This window comes from Anopheles funestus, chromosome 3RL, assembly GCF_943734845.2.
Source record: "Anopheles funestus chromosome 3RL, idAnoFuneDA-416_04, whole genome shotgun sequence".
In the NCBI taxonomy this organism is placed as follows: Eukaryota; Metazoa; Arthropoda; class Insecta; order Diptera; family Culicidae; genus Anopheles; species Anopheles funestus.
This window is the reverse complement of record NC_064599.1, coordinates 80,825,254-80,851,800: the sequence shown is the minus strand read 5'-3', so window position 1 is coordinate 80,851,800 and position 26,547 is coordinate 80,825,254. Positions and strand designations below refer to the sequence as shown.

At 42.7% G+C, this 26,547-nt stretch overlaps 2 protein-coding genes across 2 annotated transcripts; both read right to left on the bottom strand.

The window, feature by feature from the left end:
- Window positions 1–1,586: 1,586 nt before the first annotated feature.
- On the bottom strand, window positions 1,587–6,705 carry LOC125768070 (uncharacterized). Its single transcript, XM_049435256.1, has 3 exons — window positions 6,246–6,705; window positions 3,358–3,488; window positions 1,587–3,252 (listed from the first exon to the last, which is right to left on the bottom strand). Exons 1-3 carry the CDS (start codon window positions 6,342–6,344, stop codon window positions 3,135–3,137), a joined length of 348 nt encoding a protein of 115 aa, XP_049291213.1. The 5' UTR covers window positions 6,345–6,705; the 3' UTR covers window positions 1,587–3,134.
- Window positions 6,706–14,838: 8,133 nt separating this feature from the next.
- LOC125771632 (protein FAM117B-like) lies at window positions 14,839–26,534 on the bottom strand. Its single transcript, XM_049442436.1, has 5 exons — window positions 25,269–26,534; window positions 21,598–21,957; window positions 21,386–21,537; window positions 21,065–21,313; window positions 14,839–20,991 (listed from the first exon to the last, which is right to left on the bottom strand). The coding sequence occupies exons 1-5, from the start codon at window positions 25,570–25,572 to the stop codon at window positions 20,779–20,781; spliced, it is 1,278 nt and encodes a 425-aa protein (XP_049298393.1). The 5' UTR covers window positions 25,573–26,534; the 3' UTR covers window positions 14,839–20,778.
- Between the last annotated feature and the right edge of the window lie 13 nt (window positions 26,535–26,547).

Genomic DNA, 26,547 nt, shown 5'->3' with positions numbered 1-26,547 from the left:
AAACTAGAGGAAATTATAGTTATGCAAACTAACCTTTATTGATATTTGATTTATAGAAAAGTTTTGTTAAAATAATTGAAAGTATAAAGCACGAGTTGGGCTTTTAGTTAAAGTTTGGAAAACGATAGACTACATCAATCATATCAAATGATCAGTTATTTGTGGCTTTCGCATACCTCTCTCGTTGCGGTATACAAATATATTGCATTGCTTGTCTTGAATGAATTTTTTTGCGTCAATCAGCAAAATTGTTATCTGCACTCGTAGCCTGTTATTTCACCGATCCTGTTTGGTATAACAGTTTCATCAGACCATTACCATTCAATGACCTCGCACTGTGTCTCTCTGTAGGTGCGCGATTAGCACAGGCGGATATTCCGAATTGAGGAGTAAATCCCGAACAGATCGTGTCAATAGCCCGTGTCGACCATTGAAACATTTCGTCTTATTGCAACAGCCCCAACAGCAGTAGTACTAGCGACTAGTGAACTTTGGTCCTTAGTGAGACTGTTTAAGTATGTAAGGCGACGAAAGACACCGAACACGTCAATGGAGCTGTGAAACGCTTTGTACTATACGCCGCTGCTGATAGTAGCATGAGTCGCAGAAGAAGAAAGTTTCACAATATCCCTATCGCCATAATCGTACGAGCGTGTTCGCGCGCGCGCGCGATAGTGACTGATCAATGCTATGACACGTCCGTCCAAACTGTCCATCAATCGGTGTAGCATAACTGAGCGATAGGTTCGAAGCTGCACGAGCCTTTGCGAGCTATTCACACGCTCGATGTTCGATGTCCTCAGATTGTTGTCTAAGTCCTAAGACGAATTAGAAATGTGCGTCTTTGATCGGATGTTGAGCGGCCATTAACCGCACGGCCGTGAGGTGGGGTCATCCAGAATTTCTCATTGATGAATTATTGAGCGAAAAAAGTAAGGCAGAAAGATACTGCATCCTGTTAACTGTTAATGTACTTCAAAAACTCCAAACCAGAAGAAACCGATCGAAATCGGAGTACTCCTGTACCCGAACGCACTATTCGGGTCAACAATCTGGGTCTTAACTGGAACTGCCTTATCATGTTAGCCACACTCCCTCTGCTGCCTTGAGCAACCCTCAGCTCCCCGTTGTCGGATCATGTCTAATCGGTCACCGGGGTTGTGGGTTTGTGACACCGTCCCTTTCCTGTTTCTCCGGTGCCGTTTCAAGGCTACGCGGCGAGGGCCGTGAATCATGCGTACCATGATCTGCGTAGTATCTCTTCGTACAAACTGTGGAAAAGTTTGTGGAGCTAGGCCGGTATTGTTTTGTACTGGAATTTTCTACCCTACCAAGCCGGAAGAACCGCGCCAACACGCACGTTTGTACGTTGATTAGAAGACATCGGGATACGAGAAAAAAAAGCAAAGCTTAGTAAACAAAATGTAATGTAAATCCCCCTGTGTGTTCCCTCCTGCCCATGGCGGTAGAGACCAACTTAAAGCAGTTTAGACGGGTCCGAACAATTATCGCTGTTTTTGCTTGTTTTGTGTGGTAAATGTTATAATGTGTTATTCGGATTTACATAATTAAGAGTAACAGGCGTGTTTGTAGCTGGCTGCTTCTGATTAGGTGTTTATTTCATCATGTTTAAATTCTTTCATAATATGTAGTCGACCTACTAGTTATGCCTGTTTGTAGAGATCCGTAGATCTGATCGTACTGTCCAGGTATCGTTGGATATCCCTCATTATAGCAAACACTAATATGGAGTAGCAACTGTATTTTTTTCCTTTGAGTTGAAACGTGTTGAATACTGACTGTAAAGCCTGTTGCATCTGTTGAAGCGGTATTGCGGTATTACATATTTGTGCATATTGTGTTACGGCTGATGTATAGAAGATGTACGGTAGTCGTAGGAGCAGCTAGTTAACCGTTTCGTGCGTGTCTTTCCTACAAAGCGGCATTCGTGATTGAATGCTTATCGTTAATTCCTTTGCACTGTAGCAACGGCGGTTCTGTGCATCGTCTTTAAGTACGCGTGAATTTTAAAAACAAAAACAGGTGACCTATGCTCCGGAAGGGAACACGACCGGGGAGTGTTTCCTATTATGTATTTTGTTTCTCATAGAAGAATCTTTAATCCACTTTACTGACTAATATTTCCTTACACAACTAGACGAGTGGAACTGATGGATTTGATTTTGATTCTGGTACGGAGTGAGTAACTTTTGAAACGTTTGCGTTACTTAGGCTACCTCGAGCTTTAGCACACAAAAGCTTCCTGCGTTTTACGTTAGTACACAAATTCAGATCAGGACGATGCGTGCCTTTTTTGCTCCTTTGCAGCTTGTTCTACAGTATAGTTAGTCAAGTCTTTTCCAAAGATAGGGAGTGGTTTATTTAACGTCCTTGTAATAACCATGGACCACCATTAACTACTCATGACACAAATTGGGTTTTTGGCGTTGGGCCTTTAGTGGGGGCTCGGGATAGTAAAGTAATATTGTGACGATATAGCGCGTATGTGCCGAGTCGTAGGTCAGACAGGGTTAAACCGAACGTGAGCAGATGGCGTCAATATGACGCGTCGTCTTGTAGAGCAAATGGTGCGAAGACGGAGCCTAAACCAGGTTCTACCTCTTTCCCTTTTCCGATGTAGATGTGTAATGAGCATATTTAGGTGTTACATCTAGCTTATATAAAATAATTAAACCATGTTCCATAAACACTGCTGACATCCAAGGCGCTGGGTGGGGAAAACGGACATAAAGCAAGATACGCAACAATGAAACGTAGATTTTTTCTTTTTAAAACGAGTAAACAAGTAAGCGAATATAAATAAATTTTAAATATTGCACCATCAACCGTACCGATTCGGTGGTGCAAAACGGTGAATTGCGTTTTCCATTCGCGCGTCATTATTAAAATATTGTTTTTTTGAAGTTCTTACATTGCTACATGCACTGCGGCGCTGCTTATCAGCGGGTAAAGTTATAAAGTGCTTTTTTTCCTTTAGCTGTAATATGTTTAGAGGTTTAGATGTTTAGTAATTACATAGTATGCACACACGCAGCCGGCTTCACAGGACGTAATATGCTGGGGCGTGCTGCCACGGTGGAATTTCAATACATGATGGCGTCCGGGTGAGTTGATCAGGACGCGGGTACGGACTTTGCCTTCGCCGGATGCTCCCGGCAGCGGTAGACGTACGCACTGATCGAGACATCATCATCCGTTCGGACGCACTGCTTCAGCTTCTCACAATCGCACCTATCGCGAAACGTGGAGAAAAGAGATTTTCGAAGAGTTGAAGCAAGTGGACATAACGAACAGAGACCACGCGATTTCTGTGTCGTAAAGCTGTACAATACTTACGTATTTTTCATAAAATTATCGATCGCTCTTGTTGACGGAACGTAAACTGCCCAACCGCACGGCGTATTGCCTTCGCACGTCTTGTTGCTGTGCGTTTGGTTGAAAACAGATCGCTCACCACGTGATAAAACCTGTACGTATAAGAGAAATAAAAAGGAAACTGATATAGTGATCTGCGAAATTGGTGGATCTCAACGATTAAACTAAAAAGATCTAAATGGAGTTAAAGACATCAGCAGACTCTTAGCTTTAAACTTGATAATAAAGCGACATAATGATAGGACCGGTGCAACCTACAAATGAGTCCAAGCGTGCGCATATGCAAGTCTCGTGCTCACTGTCCACACAGAACACTTGGACGATGTTAGCCTATCGTTGAATCGCTGTCTTCACCGCTTCTCCTATCAATTCGCCTCGCTTCCTGCTAACGCTGACGGAAGTTTCTTATCACGAATCAATAGTACGGTTACCGCTGAGCTGTTGCTGCTATAAATCAATGTGTAAACATGTGGCCACGGTTCATCGGTAGACTCTCAAACGTGCCGTACCGTGATCGCCAATGACGCACGAAGCGTGTCAATCGTGATCTCGGAATCTGCAGACGCCATTATGCGATCGTCTTGGGTACTGATGGAGCACTAACTCTCCAGAAATCGGGCTGACGAACACGAAAGCATAATAATGTATGGATTTCAAAAAAAAAACTCCAAGGTTCTTCTTGTGAACTTTCGACTTTACGATCGATTCAACCATTTAAATTTTGATGACACAGTAAAACATAAAAAAGAGAAAAAAATGTCTGGATCTAGTATTAAAAGGCGGTAGGAGAGGTGCCACCAGACATTGAAGTAAGCAAAGCGTTATTGTGCCACATTTGGATGAGGGGACAGGACCGTAACCCTATACCGAGGTGTACTTTGGTACAACGGGCGTAAAAGCGCGTGGCACAGAGGTATCGAACGCGCGACCATATTTGCATACGTACGCGTCCGCCGAACGCCACGACGACGCGCACGACACGCGAACGACAAGCAGGACGTAAACAAGTTTACTCTTCACTTTATGAATGAATGAGTAAACGTGGACTGATAGGCGGCCGTATAGCTAACGCCTGCAACACCGGAGTAGCGCCACCGACCTTTATACCTTTTGTTACTTTTTCCCAAAAAAAACGAAGAACCTGCAAACCTGCAGCCATGCCAAGTGATACAGACACAGAGCAATTCAAGTGGAAGGTTATCAATTTCTAAGAAATGAAAACAAAGTAAAACCAAATCAGGTGAGTGTTGAACGGTGAAAGTTCGTTCCACGGGCAGCGAAATAACGACTGGCTGGTGCAGCCAAAATTCATCAGAATCCGAAAGTAATTTAGATGAAATCTGTCATCGTCCTCATATTGACTGTTTCCACGAACGCTATCCAATTACTGGTACGCATTGGCGCAAGAATTTCGCTACCATGCATTGCGTCCTGGCGGATCTGGCGGAGCGGTGGAATGGGTTTCGTCAGTAAATGATTTGTTTTTCTCGGTAACATACTTCAATCGATGCATCTCGATTTATGTATCAACGTTTGCCGCAGCGCTGATAGAAAAGGCAAGTTCAATAGAGGGGGAAAAGGTTTTTGTTCCCAATAGGAAAAAAGCAATAACCTTCAGACGTGTTCAATACGAGAAAGCTAGCTGGACAGTGGAATCACATGTAAAGCTTTTGATCCACACATGTTGAAGATGTACTATTAGTGGACATTAATTATCCACCAACGTCAGTTTTAGAACAAGACATCCAGTTGCATCCAGATCGGGTAAATGAGTTGTGTTTGGCTTATTACCGTGATACGGGATCGCTAAATACGATGTTTAAAGGCCCGATGAAGCTGTTGTGAACTAGCTAATGAAGTAGCATTACAGCTCACATCTAATTATAGTTATTTATTGCATCACTTTCCGCAGTGATGCTGAATCCATGGAATCTAGAGCTGGTATTCAAAAGTTCACTCGAAATACAATCCTAATCAAGCTTTTCAATATCAAGGTTACGATCGGAAAAGATTTTCCCCAAAAAATTGCATCAGTTGTGAAATGATCGCATCTCTTGCTTCCATCTTCCAACGCTGCATTCAACTGCAACGATGCAGAACCAGCAAGAGCAAGAGCTCTTTCCACCGCTAAGGGAGGCCCGGCTAAGGGTGGGTCCAATTTCGTGGACAAAACCCAATTTAGTAATTGAAGAAACCGGGCCCTATTACATAAACCAATTTGCTACCGAAAACTCGCCACATACCAGCTAATAGCAGGGCCCTTGGTCCATTACTGGTCTCTTGTTTTGTTCCGGCGGTCTTTTGATGTGTATATATCTCTCTCTTCCGAGGATCGTTTCCTTCGTTGTCTCCTCATCAGTAATGTGGTAGTTTTTCGAAGGAGGGTGCAGAAATTGATGAAACAGAAGCACGCAACACGCAACACGACAGGAGTAGGGAACAAGATGGATCAACTTCCAAGGGAACGGAACGGACGGTGCAGGGAGGTGGGGTTTGTTTTGGCTTGGTCGGTCGAATTGGATCATTCTGAAGGTCAGACAAATCGGGCAGCAACGCATATTTTGGTGTACGATCATTCGGGAAAGGGGAATGTGGGAAGCACGCGAGACGTACCAGTGGGAGCTCAAGTTTGTTGGTTATTGCGTTGGAACCAAAGTCAAGAACATGAGCAGGGTAACCAACCGCCGCACAGGGTGGTTCAGGCGTAGTGGTTTTTTCCCCTACATTCTTATTGGAATTGTTCTACGTCGAAACTTATTGGAGAGTTTTGGATCACAACTGTGAACAGCCATTGATATATAGCAGGTACTCGCAACCGTTGTGAAGTTTGTACTACATATAACACTTACCCGTAGTGAAAGCGACGCTTGTCTCGATACGTTCACTGCACTTAACACGAACAGCGCCACCAGCAAGCAGGCACTACACGATACTAATTTGTGCGCCATATTGCAACTGTCACTTGTGTATATTTTTTAGTAGATCGTTATGACTACTACCACGGATCAGAGATAGATCGTTTCAAAAGCAAACTTGCTTTGAACCTTGGTCTTTTAGAACACGTTTACACTGTTTACGCACCAGCTTTCTACAAACGCACAATCACACGGTGGTTTTGAAATTTTGCGCCAAACTATAGTGGCTTTCCGTTATCGCTGCGTCACACCGTCGTTTGGTCCTACAGGTTTTGTAACTTCCTTCAAACAGCGCCGGCTTTTTCCGTTAACTGTGTTGATCTCGATGTTTGGGACACGAATGAGCTTCGTGCGTCCGGATCGGAACAATTTATGCCGGACCAGCAGCACCAGCACCGCGCTATGCTCGGCGAAGGGCAATCGCGCGCCATCGGAGCGTAGAAACACCATCGGCATGCGTTACGCATCAACCGAACGCACTCTCTCGCTCTTTCATTCCTTCTCTCTCTCTCTCTCTCTTCCTTCCTTCTCTTTACCTTTTTTTCGATTGCAACCGAAGTGCATAAGGCAGGACCAGAAGGGCAAGTTGTAAGTGTGATAGAGAGCGTGTGAACAAATGATAGAGAAGAGAAGAATGCCGACAAATTGATTTTGTTCATTCACAGTTTCGAAGAAGATTAGAATGCATCGGTGAATCGGGGGATGCATCCTCGTTTCGAGAAATGGTATGAGCCAGAAGGTGGGAGAAACCGGGGAAAATGGAAAACGGGGTTTGGTAAGTTCACAGAGATACCGCTCGTGGGGTTTCTTCGCTTTTTTCGAGGGAAGCGTTTCCCTCGGTTTCCTCTTTCCCCACGCACCGGAGGCCATAAACATTTCAACGCACGCTACAATCACGTGCTCGACTGCACGTGTGGCTTATGGGCATGCACAAGATGCTGGGCAGGCAAAATACGGTTCGGGATGACTGATTAGATTGAGCGAGAGTGTCCAGCCTGATCGAACGATTGACCAAATCGGGAAGCGTGGTGGAAGCGAAGTGATTAAGATGAAAGATTGAGGCACAAACTGAGTCGCTGTTATGTAAGGTAAATGAATGAAATGAATTAGAATAATGTACAATGAAATTCATCAACTATCACTGGAAGCTTAACAATGATGAAAGTTTAAAAATTGTAAAATTTCTTTGTAGTAATTGCATGAGGATTGCCTTTCCAAGCAAACAAGCGTGAGAATTTAATGTTAAAGGACCATATCTTGATTCTATGGGTAAGTATGTTGCTGAAAACTTACGTTAGTTTCTAAACGTTATATATCCACAATCCAGACATCGAACTTTGTGTCACCCCTGACACATTTGAAGAAAGAAGAAGGAAAGGAGAAACAAATCCAAGGGAAGAATAAGTGTAGCATCCCGACTGTATCCCATTTTCCAAGATGCACTGTACCTGAGCGAGGATCGGTTTCCTGTGCTACTTTATCTGGCATCACTGGTATTAGGGAAATGAAAATCTCTAACATTCCCACCAAAAATTTCATGGGAACAGAGCCGTTAGTAAACTGTCTCGAACTGTACCCTATTTTTGGAACGGTACTGTACCTGTGAGAGAATCAGTTTCTTGTGCTACTTTACCTGGCAGCACTGCCAGATGTAGACATTAAGAAAAGTTACGATTTTCCCACCAAAATATTGTGGGAAAAATGTTCCAATTTTGGAATCCTGAGATTGGAATCTGGAATCCAATCAATGAGCAATGGTGGCGATTATTTTAAATTTACGCTGAACACTTATCAATTTTCGTAAAAGCCTATTCTTATAAAGGCAGATGATGGCAACACTGCTTATATGTACTATGACTATGGCGCTAACGTGCTTGAAAATCTAGTGATGTAGTACAATTCAAAACACCTCTTGCCCTTCATCCAGGAAATTATGATCGTTGATCACCATTCTTCTTGGCGTCTCGATCGTCAGACAATCCGCTTTCCCCAATTCCCCTGTGAAGCGTGTATCTCTTGCATTTGACCTTACATCATAAATACAAAACATACACACACACACACACATCAGACACGCAATAGGTCACCTACCCCAAAAACGCGAATGCTTGTGTGTTGTGTGCCACCTCCCCAAAACAAACCTGAACGCATCAGCGGCAAATTAATTTATATCTTTGTTTACGTACAATTTTCTGCCTTTTCTCCGCCAATTCCCGGTGCCAAACTGATCGAAGACTCCCAGAGTTTGTGTGTGTGTGTCTGGTTTTTATGTCTCATGTCCCATACCGTGACGCAGGTCGCGTGTTGTTTTGAGTCTTTCGTTGTTTTGGCGGGCGATCTACACGATCGCTGACGTTACATGTTTTGCTGTCCGAAAGCATGTCATTCCTGGGGCTATAGCATCTCAAAAACGCATTACAAAAAACCCGAAATGGAATTTACGTCTCATGATCATCATACACAAACGCCACCGGTAGGACACTACCATGAGTCAGCGTGACCTAACCTCAAAACAAAACATTGCACGGTGAGTGGACATTTTGTACAGTGGGGAAGAGTGGGTCGTTTTTTTGCCTTATGTTCCAACGCGACCAGGACCAGCAGATAGGGGAGCAGCTTAATTTGTGATAATGAAACGAGGTTGGTTGGACGATCGTCCAATCGACGCGTACGCACGATCAAAACGTGTCGCCTTTGGCCCTTTATTATGGCGGGACCAGTCATCCGCTGGGAGAGCGTTGGGAAAAAGGAAGGACATCAAGTGCCATTCTTCGTACGCCTTTGGTTGATTGCTTAATGCGCAATAACATCAATTATCAGGCGACTTTTGATGGAATTCGATTCTTCGTTGCTCTATCGCCAGTTACGCTCTCCGAAGGGATCCGAAGCGATCGGTCGTCTAAGGTACTGATACGAATAGTTGATTATCGTTCGTTAAGAGGATTTGTACAGAAGTGAAGTGGGTTGAGGTCTTGGCAAAAACTTTGGATAACTCTCCATTTAAAATAGTTCTTATTGAAGTACTGCTTCATTATTTCGCTCACATATAGCTGTTTCTTCTAACGTAATTCGATCACTGCGTTCCGAAACCAAACTTCGCCGCAGGATCAATCCACGAAATGGACTTCGAACCTACGGACAGTGTGAATTTCCCGCGACAATCAAATCAATTGCCGATTTGGTTCCCGTACGGAATTTGTTTCCTTTACACCATCACAAAAATTCCACATTGCTTGGAAATGACGCATCGAGGAACGCAATAGTCCGCTTAGTAGGACGACGTTGATTGAATTATATCATCCCGTTCGGTGAATATTGATTGGAACACTTATTATGCTTTCAATTTACGCTCGATTCCGTCTGGGAAGGGAAAACACCAGTGAGCATACTAAGCAAAACGATTTTGACGCCTGGGAGTTAGTACTATTTTTGGAGCTTTGTAATTTAGTTGTCCACAGGGTAGCATGGCAAGTATACGGATGAAAGGAGTATGCCGATAATAATGAAATATCAAATAAGGAGACGCGCATGATTCGGGAACTCGCCAACCCATCGGTCCCGGTCTTTTATTAGGTCCGGTTCCGCTACGCCTTGGAACCGGTGTGAACTGACGCGGAAAGCAATATGCTAACCCGTTCCCAGTGCTTGCGGTAGTTAAATTTTACACACCCGTAATGAGCTCATTTCGCTCGATCTTGTCCATTTGGAAGTCGTCGGTGGTGTGTGGTGTGTTGCATGATTTCTGTAGCCTTTCTCCCCGGTGTCTGTTGTTTGTCTCGTAATTATGCTCATTTGAGGCAAAACATTTTACGACGAGTGCGCTCGGTTATGATGACTTACCTTTCGCCGGTTGACTGGTAGATCCGATGCAGTGTATCCTTCCGTTCCTTTCGGCGAATGATTGCAAGGAATGAAGACACATCCAAGTTGGTTTGGGTCTCGGTCTGGAAAGGGAAGTTATAATGCATTTTTTTGTTGTTGTTACGGCCATTTTTACGATGCTGATGATGATGGACCAGACATACTAGTCAACATTTAATACAGGATATACTGCTTGTGAGTCGTGATTCTGAGCTTAATAAAGCAAAAGGAAACACTGCAAGTAACCGGGGGCGGGAAGCTGACACTAGAACGAGTCTTCTGTGCGCTGGGGAAGACTTCAGATGTTCGTAATTGCTATGACCGGTTATTATATTCAGCAAAATTTTTAATATACATTATAGTACATAGTTATACTTAAACATAGGATAATTTATGTTTTAGTTTAGCCCATTTTGTGTTCTGTATTAATTTGACAGTTAATTTTACGAATGCTGTCAATTAGTAGATCAACCAATGAAACGGTACGTCAGTTCAAATCCAAACAGATTTGATCCTCATCACAACTATGCCCAATATATCTCGAGACATTGAACTATGTTCTAGGTCTTGGACCATTGATCGAATGATTAATCACTTGGATTAATGTGGTAGCCTAAAACATTAAATTCTGTATGACTTTATACACCTACGTTCCTGCTGATTAGTGGTTCTTTTTCAACCTGAATTTCTCTGCACAGTGTGCCATAATTAACCCGCCACCTGGCTAGTCGCAAACAGTACGTATGCAACAAGCACGTGCATCACTAGATGATGCAACATCGAAGTTCCGGTAATCATCGTACACGACCTTCGGCATGCCGTCGGCTGCATTTATTTACGCTCCCTTTTCAACACCCGTACAAGAACGACACCTCTGTAAATGCAAACGGTGTTCAAAAAAAAGATACGACGACCCTTTGCCAAACGCTTGGAACTGTACCAAAAGTTTACCACTGGCCAAGTAAAGGAACGAGAAAGGGAGAGCGAGAAAAAGGTTGAAATACCCAAAACACCTATGTTAACACAACAAGACCTATATAGAGAGGTATTGATGGCAAGTTGCCGAGTACCGTTTTTTTGTTGGGTTACCTCAACGGTAACCTGGGCATGGTAACCCAGACGTACGCATTCGTTTACCTGGGCTAATATTTTTGTACAGCGTGTTCATTCACAAAAAAGTCCCTCCACAGTAAAAGTGGTCTATTTCGGCTGATGCAATTGAAACGAAAATTTAAATCATAACTGTATAAGAGACACTACATCATTTGGCTACTATTCACGCTGGTGTGACAGGGTCCGACGTCCACCTACGATCGTGGTACGATCGTTCTTGGTTAGTAAACAACCGGCGGACATTTTCGTGGAAATCTGTGTCACACCGTCTGCGAGATGTCTGAGCCGTTAACTTGCAGCAGAGCGGTAGACGACGACCTCCGATTATTGTTAAAAATAGTATTCTCGCCAATGAAGATCAGTCTTAAGCGTGACAGATCTAACGATCAACACGATCTTGGCTCAAGAGGATAGATCGATATTGTGAACGCAGTGGCAGTGGAATTCTTGACAGTACGACGATCCAAAACTATTTCACCAGGAATGCGCGGGAATTGCAACTCTTCCAGGAACGAGCTGGGTGACCCTGAGGGAAATGTTGGAAAAAGAAGGCAATACGCACCTACGGATCGATTTGGTTCCTGGAAGTACCGATAAGCGGTCAGATGCTACCTGCGTCATTAGGACGCCCTTTTGAGATTTACACCACCCATCCGTACGTGCGATCATTCACAACTACAATGCAAAAGGGAAGGCTGGAAAGGAGTGCCGGGTGGAAAAGTACCGGCACATTCGTTGCGGATGCCGCCGAACGTACGAGGTGCTTTCCAATCATCATTAAAAGGCAAACACCCTTTTTGTACCTTTTTTTGTTTTTAAAAACTGTCCCATGTTCTTTTGTTCAGTGTCTCGGTTTGGCGAACATTTGCCTTCCTTTCCTCGTTCCGTTTAAGATGGTGATGAGGCTTCTGGCTTTCTGGCTTTTACCAAGATTCGTTCCTCGTTGGTGGTGTGACGATTAAGGTCCAGGAGATCAGACCACCCGTAAATCTGCTCCCTGCGGATTGGTTTTGGTCGTCCTTTGGCCTTTATTCCCTTTCGCACTCGGTGTAAGCCTTCCCGCACTGTTGTCCATGTGTTGTATGTACATTTAATGTGCATTTTACGACAGCTCAGTAACTGTCGGCACTTGTTGATGACGCTTCCGAACCCCTGACGCACAACAAAAGCGATTTTACGGGGATTTTGTCAATATTTCATTCTTCCACTACCCTGTGTAAGGTTTCTAACTTATCTCAACTGTCCGTTCTGCTTTGCCGCTATATTGTACCCGAGGGAACCTTCCTCGAACGTTACCAACACAGCTTGTTGTTGTCTGCGTTGTTGGCTAAGCTGGCTAACCTATGCCAAATAGGGAAAACAAATGGCGCCGCCTATCGACCACGTGGTCGGAAGAGATGACAGCGCCGAAGTAGTTAAGCTTCAATGGGTGGAAAAAAATGTGTGTGTGTGCGTTTCGTTTTGTGAAGAAATTCAAAGAATTGTTTGTTCAATAAAGCATTTCACATTCTTATGTCAAATAAGGGAGCTGCACATCGTGGGACGAAAATGAGGTCAAGTGTTAGGAAGCTCGGTGTCTCACCATGCGCAGTTGGTGAGAAAAAGTGCATAACCTCAATTAGTAGTACGTTCAGAAACGGGCCTCACTAATTTACCTTCCCGGATGTTTTCAAAATACCTGTTGTTTTACATCGAAGAACTTCAGCAGAAATACCGGTTCTGATGGTGCCACACGTTCGACAAACTCCACAAACCATCCGGTGGGGGCTCGTCCGACTTGTGTGGCGTCCAATAACAGTGCACCAATTATATTGAAACAAACAACATACTTAGGCTTTGTACCAGCAAGGGTCTACAGTAGCCCAGTTCGGAACAAGTTGTCGTCGTTAATTGCGCCGATCAAACGTCATTTTAATGCGTCATTTCAGAACGCTGTTTGCGTGAACTTGTCCTCCAAATGATGGCGGATCCTGCTAAAGCTGATGCAGTGTGCTCCAGAACGACTTGATAAGCGGCCTGTGTGTGTGCTGCGTCATTTGTGCTACATTGGAGTGCAGCGGCAAAGGAAAGAAAAAGCGCGAGAAACACGCGACTCAACACAAACAGTACGAGCTATTGATTTACTTCGACAGGCGATAAGAGAGGTGTGTCAGAGATATGGAGATGTATGTAGGTGCATGTACTCTTGCATCATATGGGGTTGTAAACCCGAAATGAATCCATCACGATCAGATATGCTGTTCTCACGCATATGATCATCCGATCATTCAGAGTTTACAGAAGACGCAGTGAGTTAAGCGCACTACTCTGTAGTAGCTAATTGATTACCTCCGATCATACGATGTGGTTGGAAATGAATTTCTGGACGTTTTTCTTCAGCCTTTCCCCTCCACACCGGACACACGGCAGTGACGTTGTAGTACGGTGCAGTGCAGAACCGGTCGCCCAATTAAGAAAGATCAAGTAATGCTTGCGATCTTCCGTGAACTTGATCGCGGTGACCCGCATGCTACCGAGTGCCGGCCCTTTTCGGTGGCTTAGAACTTTACATCAATTGGTTCGATTGGCCTGGCCTGGCACAGGATTTGCCTGGCAGCTGTACGTGCATGTCTACGTGCCTGACGGTATGTCCATGATGGCCGCAATCAGCCGCCATGGGAGATCTCGGACTCGGTCGACGGGAGAGACATACTGTCGTCAATGTTGGCACAGTCTCCGTTAGGGCCCGGTGCCAATTGATGCTCCCAGCGCTACAAATCGATTGAGCCTGGTTCCGATCCGCCCCGATCGGATGATTTCATCTAACCAAGTGTGCGAACATGTGCATACACGAGCCGTGCCAGACCGTGGCAGACATCTTGACGCTCGGGTCCTCGGGTGGAGTGTGATCTCGTGTGTGGCATCGCGGTTACTACGATCGCAACACAGTGTGTAACTACACCACTAACAGGCTTAAATTAAACTCATGATTGCATTAAATAGTACCACATTCGATGTTTGGTTCAAATTGATGAACAAGAAATCAACGCTTCTCCTCGCACCCGGTTCGATCGGAACTTCAACCTCCCCCCGATGTCCGCTTCCACTACAAGCATCACGCTTGATCGAATGGCGGCAGATCGTACATGAAGTATCTCCCATTCCACCCTGGATATGATCACAATCACACTTAAGTGGACGAACTTTTCCACTCCCTTTGGAACGGGAACATTTGGCAGGGGAGGGAGGGGGCGAGGTTAAAGAATGGAATTTAAAGAATTTTGATTCGCAATCAATCGGTCAATCGTGCGTGGTAAAACATTCTGAAGGAGAAATCTATCACGTCAACATGTTGCGGGCAACTCACTCAATTTTGCGCCATCAAAACAAAACGACGGATGACAGATGTGCGCTAAAGAAGCGTGTGTCAAAGCAAAAAGATTAACTTGTGCACTATCCAGCCCCTCCCTTCGTCCTGCGTCTACTCTCTCTTCTACTGACCGTGCGTGGACGGGTGATTGATTATGAACGATTTCGTTTTCTCGTGGTACGAACAATTGCAAACACACAGATATCGTTTTGTTATTGTTTCCACACTGTGTTCCGCTTGATTTGCTGTATATTTAGTATTGTATTGTTTGTTTGTTTTCACTGTTTCACTTTGCTATTTGTTTTGCACGGGTTTTACATGTCTGTTAACCTGTTGGAAATGGTTTACTTTTGTTCTGTTTATAGATTCACAATTATTTGCAAATTGTTCTGCTTATTTTTGAATGCAGTGCAGTTCTATTCTTTTCTACGTAACTGTTCCACATTATCCATTGCACTTCAACACTGTTGTTTACTAGTGTATCGTTTTACTTGTTTTTTAAATGTTTTCCATTTCTTCTCCATTTCATTTGCACATTCCATGCACATTTCAGTCCTTTGCAATCAGTCACCATTTGCCATTCGCAAAACTTATTTAAATAACGTATATGTGAGCAAAATATATTTCATCCAACACCACAACTGGTTTTTGTTTTATGGTACGAGAGGATTCACTCTTTTCCCGCCTTTCGATTTTGTTCTTGTGCGGGTAAGCATGAACGCGACTTACACGCCAGCTACGGATGACACGCGTACACGTTTCAGGTGCAGTACGTACTGCAACGTATCGTGTTGATTTTGTTTTTTAACGTTTACCACTTGCTACTTGGTTTGAGATATGTCGGTACCATTTTTTGTAGTTGTCGCTTGAAGTTGTTTTAAAATATACGCATGTGTTTTTGTATGTGTATTATTTCCATGCAACTAGTGAAGCATTTCGTTTTTTTTTTGTTGTTTTCGCTCATCCTTTGGTTTGATCCTGTTTTCTCTATTGTTTTTTCGCTTTCTGTTTACTATTTTCCGATTTGTTTGTTGTTGTTTTTCTTTTTCTTCTTCTGCTTCGTTTTGCAAATTGATTTTATATGTTTTTTTTTCCTTTTTTCATGAATACTTTAACCCTCACTCAACATCTTATGCTGTATAATGTTACGTTCTGTTGCGCTTTTACATGTGCGGAGTGATTTAAAAAGGGGAAACCCAATATCTTCTGTCCAATTCAAAGCGGAAAACAAACCAATTATCATACCACAACCCTGCTAAATGACCGTTTCTTTGTTTTGTTTTGTTTATGTGTTTCGCTATACAAGTGTTTACTTACAGTTTTTTTTATGAATGCGTGTATGTATGTGTGCATGTTTGTGTGCTTATGTGTGTTGCCTAAAATCGTTCCAGAAGAACAGCTCCGTATGCGTATAAAGTGTTTATGTTGGTTCAGAATTATTAGTTTCACAAAAAAATGGAGAAAGTGAACCGCTAAGTACGCTTTCCCGCTTTTCCAGTCTCTCACTCTCAGCGTCTACTTAGTTTCGTTTTCCACTCACACCCACACACACACACACACACTCATAAACACACACACATACACGTATGTGATTCTGCTGGGAACTGATCTGCTCTAGTCTGTTGTCTCAATGTTTCCTGTTTACTATGGCTGTGTGTGCTTGGTTCGTTTTATGTGATTTCTGTACCTTCCTACACTTCTTTCACAATATAGAATAGTTGTTTTTTCTTCTTTATCCTTTGATGTGAACAGTTCTAATAGTTTATAAACACAACTTTTAGTTTTATTTTTACACAAATAGTTTTTCCTCTAGTTTTTGTTTTGTTTTCGTTTTATTATTTAAAGCTCCGAAACAGTTTCTATATTTCTATAACCATACTGCTGTTTTTTTTGTTGTTGCTGTTGTTTGTCTATCGTTTTCGCAAAACCTCCGAAACATTGTATGTACGTGTGAGTGGGTGTACTGTTTTAAATTTGGCTACGAATTTGTTTATATTTTTGTTTGCTCTTCTTTCTCAGTTTTACTAATAGATTATGAACTATTTGCTTTCTTTTTTCTTGTGTTTTGTTTTTGCTGTCGGTGATTTTTCGTCATACGCTATATATGATTGTGTGCTAGAAAGATGACGCAACTGTTTCGGTGTTGTTAATTTATCAGTGTATGTTTGTTTTTTGGTTTGTCGTAATGCGTATGATTTTTTTTTTCTCTCTCTTTTTACAAAATAGCCAAAGGCGAGGCACATGTTTTCCGTGTGTTTTCTTCTTCTTCTATGTGATTTTTAAATTTTTGCTACCTTTTTTCCCAAACCGATCTATCTATTAGCGTTCATGTTAGACGGTGTAGAGCCAGCGTTACTATGTCACATTTAAATTTGCTTAACCTGAACGCTACCCTAGCGTACGGTTGTTACTATTTTGTTATCGCTAAATGTTTTATATCGCACGTTTTTTGTTTCCTTGTTTTTTTTTTGTTTTCGTATCGTATCCCAAAATATATGTACTTATCATGTGCACTTTATAGTTTTGTTTTCTTTGTGAGAATGTGTGTATGTGTGTTTACTGTGGTCATTCTGCTTTCGTTTAGAATAAACCCCTAACGCAGCACTCTCTTAACAGTGCGCAAACATTGAGACACAGACTAACACAGTCAAGCGCAAATTGAAATGAAGCACGTGGCGGACTGTGGTTTTAAGTGTTAATTTTCCATCGACAAAATAAAACATAATATCGTACAAATTTGACGCATTATCAATAGCAAACCGTTTCAATTGATGGGTTCTTTATACGTTTGATGATTTTGCCTAAACATGGGTACCGTTCGATTATTGAACTACCATTTTTTCCGCATTTATTACTAGTTGGGATTTGCTTACTCTCTAGTGTCTCTCTTCGGGATATAAATAACACGTAGTATTCGTATTCGTAATTTTGCCAATTTGGGGAATTTGTTTCCATTCACAAAAAAATATATAATAAATATATGCTCTTCTCTTCTTGCTTATAATGTATCGATTTCGTAACCTATGCTAAATAATAATGTATATATGTGTTACGTGAATTTGTTTCGGTCTTTATCCGTGTCATCCTTCATGCATAACCGTCCGATTTTCATATTTCTTTTTCGTTCATAACGAATTATAACACATAAATCAGTTCATTTTGTTCTTTCGTGCTCCGTTTACAATTTTGCCATAAGTTTGATAACATTTTGTGGGGGGTGTTTTTTCTGGTTTCATTTGTTGCGTGCAATGTAACAAACCGCTTAAAATAGTTAGTTAGAATAAAATCGATCTTCTAGAGATAGTTTTACAGTTTTAGCGTACATACCGTTTGGGGATGCTAAGGAGACACTTCTGCAAGCATGCAACGTTACACCTTCAAACCCGAACTCAACATCCAGAAGCTCTAATTTTTCGACCGGGCACACAATCACGCGAAAGGATAGTCAACAATTTTCTCAGCATTCTTTCCGCTTGGGCAAGAGCTTGTCTCTTTTCGTTACGATCCGATTTTTGTTTTAATGAAATTGATGTGTGTTAAAGATGGATAAGCTCAGTGGTTGATAAGTAGTAAAAACTGAAATGAAAGCATATAAATATGTGAATAGAACGCTAGAATGACAACAAAATGTGAAAGAAAATAAACATTAGAAAAATAAAACACAAATGGTTTGCTAAAACGATATGTTTAATGAATGAAAAAAAGGTAATAATCTATAAAATAATTACGTTTTGATAAAAGATAACTATAACGCAAGCTAAACTAATAAATTTGTAACATGATTTAAAACAAGCTGCGGTAAAATCCCAGGGATGAATTCCCTGTTTAATTCCGGCTTAATCCCGGCTTAAGAGGGCATGCATTTGCTTACATAACTAATGCAACGAAACATTCGAAGGAAATGTATCGCTAAGGACGTTGGATGTGTACGTAACGGATACGCCTTAAGCGCTTGTGAGGTTTGATCTAAGCCTCGTCAGCGATTGATTGGTTTCGCCTCTGCTTGTGTTGCCCACTAGTTGCTTAAAGTAAATCCTTAAGTCGATTGATTTGTACATTGTTCATTTGGGAGTTGGTAGATGTTCACGAATCCTTCGATACAAGCGTAAATGTCGTGTGTAACGCCTTCGTTTAACCCAAACACATTTGCTTCCATGCGCTTCTTTTAAATAGAAAGAAAAAAGTTCCTCTAAACAAACAACCAAGAACACAAAGTTAAACAAAATGTCCTTTTTCAATCATTTTCGTCGCGCCAACATAACCGCCTGGAATGGTTTTGTATTTTCACGTTTGTTTGCAACTTCTTGTTAAGATCTTTGTCGTACCTTGGAGCGATTTCATTCATCTGCTTTTTAGTTACTGTTGGTCCGTACACTATTTTTTACCATTCTAATAATGGATGTGTCTATATGCATGTGTGTGTGTGTGTGGTGTGTTGCTTCTAGTCTTTACTTTCTTCACTTGTCTATTCCATTTTCACCTATCTGTTTTGTTTCTTCTACGCTTGGTTGAAAAGATTTCTTAGAGAAAATATAAATATTCGCTTGTTCCGGAATCCTGGTACGCTCCTTATAAATGCAGCTGCGTTATTTTGATTCTATATTGTTGTTCGGTTTCTATTGTTCATTTGACCGGTTTGAATTTCTTTGCTGTTAGAGTGTGGGTGTGTGTGTATTTTGTTGATTTCATTTGCAATTTATTTCGTCGTTACTGTAAGTGTAATTATTGTTTATTAATTTATTGTTATCTTCTTCAGGACTTCAGTAATTCGTGACGCCATTATAGACCAATTGTAAATATATAAAATGCTCATTAAACTCTATTTATAAACATAATTGAATTAAAAAAAAACACAAACACATAAACCTACAATCGAATATATCGTTATTTTGACCACAGCGGACGAAAAGCTTAAACATTCTAGTTGCGGAATAAAAAAACAAAACAAGTAAAAAGAAACAAATTAAAAATCAGCGCAAATGAACTCGCAGTAACAGAACGTGTACTAACTGCGTACGTATCTTTTATGGCAGATTAACACACACACACAAAACAAAAATGCACGACGATACCATCGCTATCGTGATGGAGAGCCTCATAATTATGTTATTCATCATCATCGCTATTATGAAATATACAAGCAATAATAATGTCGTCCGTTTATCGTTTAACCGTGTGCATTTGTTCAATATTTGTATATATGTGACTTTTAGTGGTTTGGTTTTGCTGTTTGCTGTTTGTGTGTGTGTATATAGGATTTGGTTATTTATTGTTATATTCAGCAAAACACGACCAAGGCGTCACTCGCTCTAAACCGCTTTAGTAGGTTAAGATTGGATGTGGCGCTCGTGGTGTGGTGTGTATGCGAATACCAGTTCACTGTAGAGTATTTTTGATAGAAAAAAAATGTCTTCCAAAAAATGCTACTTGAGTTCGTGAGATGCACGGTTTTTTGCTTATTGACGTGGGAAGATACTTCCCTAGGTTGTCGACAGACACCGGCTGTCGATTGTGTGTGTTTTTTTTGCGTTCGATGATACTTCACAAGATGTGTAGCGTCCCTACCATCGATCTGTTTGAATGAATTGCCCCTTGCTGATGTGCGGACTCGTACAGTAGACTTTCCTGTTTCTCGATGCTCCTCTACCCATTCGATAGGCATTATCGTGGCGCAGAGCAGTAAAAGCAAATACTTTTGTAGCTTGTCTTGAAAAAATGCCATACAAAATTGTTTGTATATTATTCACATTCACATTCCTTCTCAGTCATCTTCCTGTTCCATGTAGAACAAGCTTCCTTCTGGTTTGTTTTGTTTTTGCTGTTTGTAACAAAGCTATCGTACGTAATCTTCTGCAAATTACTATCAACGTTTCTTTTGTTTAACCGTAGTAATATCTACGCGAAACGAACCAAATAAAAACCGATACATTAGACGTCGTCTGCACTGTAATGTTTCCACTTTTCAAACACGTTTTAAAAATGAGCCGCTAACGTTACAATCTAACTTTTACACTCTAGGTTATTTTCAAGATTTAAAAAGTAATGGCCACAACAAACGGAAAACAAGTTCGCTTCGAAGCAATCGATTTAAACCACACAAATAAACACACGATTAGGTTGTACGCGAGCTTTGCTAGCACGTTTTTACTCGGTAGTGGAAGCGGTGACTGCTGCAGCACCTTCTGCTACTTCCCCATCGTCACCATCGTCGTCTTCCGGTGTTGTTTTAAGCGTCGGTAACGGTTGCAGCGGCTGGAATGCGGAACCTAACGATGGCTTCAGCTGGAATGCGGTAGTGCACGGTTTGAAGCAGGCCGTGTTTGTACTGGTATCGGCTTCAGTGAGTTTTAAATTAACCTAAAAGTAAGCCAGCAAATTGTAGCACACGTTTCCCGTTCGATTTCATTCGTTCACCGGTCCATGCGGTTACCTTTTCACAACCATCCGGTGGTTCACGGGCTAGGAATTTATTGATCCTAGGCGATGCACTCGTCGTGACGGCACCCTCATCCGGGGACGTGCTCTGGCTACCATCGTCCGAAGACAGCGTATCGCCGAGCGGTGTTTGCGTGTTGACCGAGCGCGTATCACCTGGACCGCCGACCAGCGAAACGGCACCGGCACCATGGAACAGATCGGCCAGCGGTGCCCGATGTCCTTCCGGCGTGCCGCGTGAGTACTGTCGGAAGGAGGTGTTGGATTAAAAATTGTTATACAGCTTTGACATTTTTTTCCTTTCATCAATACACACCATCTCCAACTCGGCCCGACAGCTGTGCTGCTGGCCGGGATACAGGACCAGCTTTTCAATCTCCTGATTCAAACCTTCGACAGAGTTACGCATCGGCCGTATGTGTACGGGCGGACAGGTACGTGTTGGTATCGATACTGGGCTTGCTTTTGCTGGTGATAGAAAGTAAAACAGTCAGTTTGCGGGTTTCATACCCAATCTCATACCCTTACCATGATTAGGGCTAAGCGTCTGGGAGCTAACGGAATGTTCACCGCGATGCGTACGCTGCAGTCTTTGTCGTATCACTTTCTCCATCTTCAGATCAGTCGGGGTCGTGGCATCGGTACGGGTAATTACCGGTGATGACGAGGTGGACGACGGGGACGGACCGGTCACGTCGGTCGGTTGGGCCGCGGAAAGCATCGTGCCGGTGGTGCCACGCGTTCGCTCGAGAAACGATTCCTCCGTCTGTGTCGCTTTGTCCAGCTGCAGTAGGGTCGGTGTGATGAGGCTCCAGGCCGGTGCCGGACGTAGATAAAGTGCATCGAGCGATGCGGTGCGTCGTATGCAACCGTCGTTAAGAATTTTTCCTAAAGAAACAAACGAAGCTTGCTTTTTAGTAGTTGATAGTCGAATTTTAAATTTATGTATTTATTAATTATGCAACCCGCGTAATGTAAAACGAACATATAAAACAAAAAATAGTCCCCATTTAGCAAGGACCCTCGGTATCATTCCAGGGTAATCATTCTAAAAATATGCTCAAACAATGTGGCTCCGAGGGTGAAAGCCACCCTATCTTCAGAATGATTTATATAGCCTTCCGTTAACACTCTGCATGAACGGTACACCGTGTACCGGCATTGCCATTACGTCGAGAGTGCCATGATTTCAAGGATAACTGTGCTAATGGTATGCATGCGTGTACACGCGCACCGGTGTTTCGGTCTTTCGGTGTAGTAGTTACTACGGCGCTGAATCAACTGCACTTCGCGACACCCTTTTATGTCCTGCAATGTTGCAACCCCACCACCAGCAGCCGGTGGCAATAAAAGCGTGCACCGGTGTGCGCATGAAATGGCAGGAAATGAGCAAAAAAAAAATCGAATCGATTAGCAAAACCCGTGTGGGATGGTGATAGTCAGCGCATTCGCACTTAACAATCCGGCCTGCAATGTGCTACTCGGGAAAGATTAGGGATTTCTGAGCTACGGCTAGTAAAAGATTTTTAGTACAAAATACAGCTTGACTAGCTTGACTACGTGATGAATCGTTCGCTTAAAAAGTAATACTATCCTTCTTCTCATGCTCAGATACGTATACTCATACATTGACACGCGTAGCGTAACTCCACAGGATATAGTACAGTGAGGCATACCAAAACGAGATAGCGTAACACGCTTGCCAACCGTTGCAGCAGGAAAAGGATCACACCTGGTTCTGGTTTTGCCCAACAGAGAGCACACATATCGTAGCGCTACGATACGCGCGTGCATTCAATTTTGAAGATCAAGGACACTATTTATGCGTTGATTGAATGAGTATCCTTGTGGCTGAGTTGTGCTCTTTGTTTCGTTCACTTTCCCTTTGCTCTCTCTCTCTCACACTCTCTCTTTTCTCTATTTCGATACTAACTGGAATTTCCGGTACGGAGTTTGCTTTGTGGTTGATAGAATCAACAACAGGCGCCTAATGAAGGAATTTCTTCTGTTTAATCTCCTCTATTTTTTGTATTCTGAAGTAGCATATTCGTAAAGCGTTCATTTCGCTCATTAACGATCCTCTTCGGGTGACATTTGCAAAACGGTACCTAAAATAAAACAACAACCAAACGAAAGTATCAATGCTTGACATTTTCCTAACAAACATTAGCTAGGCGTTAGCTCGGAAGGGTCATGTATTATTACACAATTTCTCGTTTAGACCCTTTTCCCTTTTTCCCGGTTTCAATATCCATTCCACAACTCCAGCCTAAAGTGCGAAGTGGTGGTTTTGATGCTATTTCCAGCCGAGCAAAGAGGGCCTCGCTACATAAACGCCTACGCCGCATTCCATGAACTACCGGTCCCGTTTGGTGCCCAAAAGGAACGGATAGGCTCACCAGGTTTTGTACACAATTTCCTGTCACAAACACAACGATACCCGTTTTTAGGGGGCCGGCCGGGGAACAATATCATCAGCAGCAGGGCACCACACACCGGAGATAAAGCGGTTGCTTGCGAGAGCAAGAGCAAGTAACGAGCGAGATTCGAGCGCCGTGAACGTACACGTTTTCATTGATAAATAACATGAGCCTTCTTGGTCGGAGTCCTTCGGTACGCCAGAACGGGATAACATCGGTCACTTTGCGTACCATGGTGCCAGTGGTGCGCAGCAATTACATGTGTCGGTGCTCTTTCGCACTAACGGATGTAGGGCCGGATTCTGGATTTGATGTTTTTAAGTTCAATTTTAGGAAATGTTAAAAATAAATGCCAGCAAACAACGAAAGAAAGTTGCTTTTACCCACTTGAAATGGAATACTTGGGGCAATGAATTATTTTGATTGATAAATTGTGTTGTTTATGCGACGTCCAACGTTAAGTACACGAAATGACTAAGAATTTTTTTTTACAAATATTAACTTCATAGTAACGGCTATCGTTATTACTATCCACAAGTCAGAGTACTTATGTAGTATTGTATATCGAAAAAAGAGTTTTAGCAAAAGATTCATCCTTTTATTTAAGTTTTTCTTCTTTTCAAGACAGGTACTAGGCGCCTCCACGGGACTGTTCTACTGGAATGTCTGCCGTGTTTTATTATGTCTGTTGTGAAAACTTTAGACATTGTGTATATTTTAAAGATAGAAAAAAGTTCGTAATTTGCTGGTTATATATAACATTCGTTGTTGCTCAATTATATCACAAACGAGGTGCAAAAAACGACTCCAGAATAAAAATGTTTTTCCCAAAAAGGAACGTAGTGCGGATTGCATACTTGCAGACGTTTTTGCTGTTATTCCTAAATGAAACATTTTTCACAAATAAAACTTGGATACTTAATACTTTTATTTTAATCTTACCAAAAGTATTTTATGTCATATTAACGGGTGCAATTATTTTTACATAGATAAATAACTGTTTCCAAAGCGAAAGTGTTCGCCTTGTGCGGATGGTTACGAGCCAACTTCAGACAAAGATATGTAATACATCTCGATTTTGCATTAATAATAGAGGCATGCACGGCAGTTCAGTTACCGGTCGGCAATGCCGGTAGCAACATCCGACACGTAGTGGCCCGTTAAAAGCGGGGAAAAATTACGCCGCGTAGTAGTAGAGTACGCCAAACCGGGGAGGCGGAGTATTGTACTCTTGGTGAGATACGTTTTTGGAGTTTTGCAAGTGCTACTACGATGTCGATTGATGCGAATGATGGGATATGCACCTTGTGTGTGCGCGCACAAATACCACAGCACCAAAAAGGGACATATAAAGACACCAAAGGACGGTGTGCGGTGCGGAAGGGAAAGAAAAGAGAGCCCACACTCAAGCGAGAGCGAAAGGAAAACCTTTTCGGTGAGTGCGAAAAAAGGGAATGTTTTCCGTGAACGATTTTCGCATAAGGATTGTGCTTTGTTTGCGTTGCGGACGGGCCCACACAAAGGAGGGCAGGATTCCGTCGACAAAGGCCGTGGTGATGGGTTCTAAAAAAATAAATAAAACTGTACATGTATGAAACATATAAGGGTTGAGGTGATAAATAGCATCCACACACAGATATGGTTCCCTGGTTGCATGAATTTTCCTCTCCCATTTCATCCCAGTTTATCGGCCGATAGGACAAATTCATTCATTTCCGTCTCTGCCGGGGTAATATGGGGAAAGGATTCCGAGTAAAGGGGAAGCGGGGGCCAGTTTACCTTTGCACGTTAGTGCACCCGGGCTCCGATTGCCACAGATGGCATGTTCCGGTGAGATATGCCGGACGGGTGGGGACAGCGTTGCCGAGAGGGACTTTCCTGCTCCGGTGGCGTACGATGTGCTTCCGCAACCGGTACTGGCCGCACCGCTAGTGCTGCTGGGACTGCCAGTTTGCTGGCCGGTAGCGCTCGTACCGGAACTTCCGCCCGAACAATGAATGGATCCGGTTCCTCTCAGCAGCAGGGAGCTGACGGGCACGAATGCCTTCATCGGTTCGTTGTGTTTTCGCACACGGCTGGACATGGTTGTTCCGATCCGATTGGAACCGAGGACAGGTGGGTTACGTGCGTATACGGGTTGCTGTTGGATGCTGTTGCTCTTCTTTTACTCTCGCTTTGCAATCCTAGCGGCCACTAGAATCGATCACCATTGGCCGTCTGAGTTGCTGCACCCGGGCACGGAACCATGCACGGTGCATCCGGAACCGGGTGCAGTTTCAACAGACCGGGGGGCAGTATTTGGCGCTACAGTAGCCTAGCCGTGAGCTGATTTGAAGGACAAAGAAAGCTTCAAGATGCACTTCACTAGTTCCCTCCAACACCAAACACAACCGTTCCCTTCCACACTGTTTAAAAGACAAAATCAATGTGCAGCAATGCACCGGAGAGGGTCGCTTTACACATATACACACACACAGTGAAACACAACACACACGCGCGCACACAACTGCAGATTCTCGAGATTCGGAGCAGTTCACGCTGAATGTGATTTTAACAACGAATTACGGTACAAATCGTACAACATTTCATTCACACCACAGTTACGCCCAATTGTACGACTTCACACGAACGATTCCAACGAGCAGCGGGCCCCAAAAACTCGACAAAACTTCTTCACGCGTCCATTTCAATCTCTCTTTTCGAAGTGGTGTAGATTATATTGCCATGATAAAGTGTTTGTAATACAATCTGAGCCGTTCCTCGCAGAGCAATGTGTTGCGTGTGTGTGTGCAAAAGTGTGTTGTTTTGAGTATTTATTTTCATTGATTGTCAAAGCGTGTACAGTAGAGAGTTGATTACTGAGCACGTTTCTCTCGCTCACCCAATAAACAAAACGGAGATAGTTGTTCTAAAGCAGATTGGGAGCCAGTTGCATAGTTTTAGTACAACGTCTTACAACCAATCGAGCCTATTTGCGAATAAGTTTATTCTGTTTTGTATATAATATAACATCGCTAAATTTAATAAAACCTGTCCCGAAAATGCAATAGAACTAGAA

Excerpts from the sequence above, each read along its gene's own strand:
- LOC125768070 (XM_049435256.1), bottom strand. The coding sequence starts at position 6,344 with ATGGCGCACAAATTAGTATCGTGTAGTGCCTGCTTGCTGGTGGCGCTG. Across the intron at positions 3,489-6,245 it reads AAGCGTCGCTTTCACTACGG|GTTTTATCACGTGGTGAGCG; the intron begins GTAAGTGTTATA and ends TTATACGTACAG. Across the intron at positions 3,253-3,357 it reads GATAATTTTATGAAAAATAC|GTGCGATTGTGAGAAGCTGA; the intron begins GTAAGTATTGTA and ends GTTTCGCGATAG.
- LOC125771632 (XM_049442436.1), bottom strand. The coding sequence starts at position 25,572 with ATGTCCAGCCGTGTGCGAAAACACAACGAACCGATGAAGGCATTCGTG. Across the intron at positions 21,958-25,268 it reads GGGTGCACTAACGTGCAAAG|GAAAAATTCTTAACGACGGT; the intron begins GTAAACTGGCCC and ends TTGTTTCTTTAG. Across the intron at positions 21,538-21,597 it reads GACGCTTAGCCCTAATCATG|CAAAAGCAAGCCCAGTATCG; the intron begins GTAAGGGTATGA and ends TTCTATCACCAG.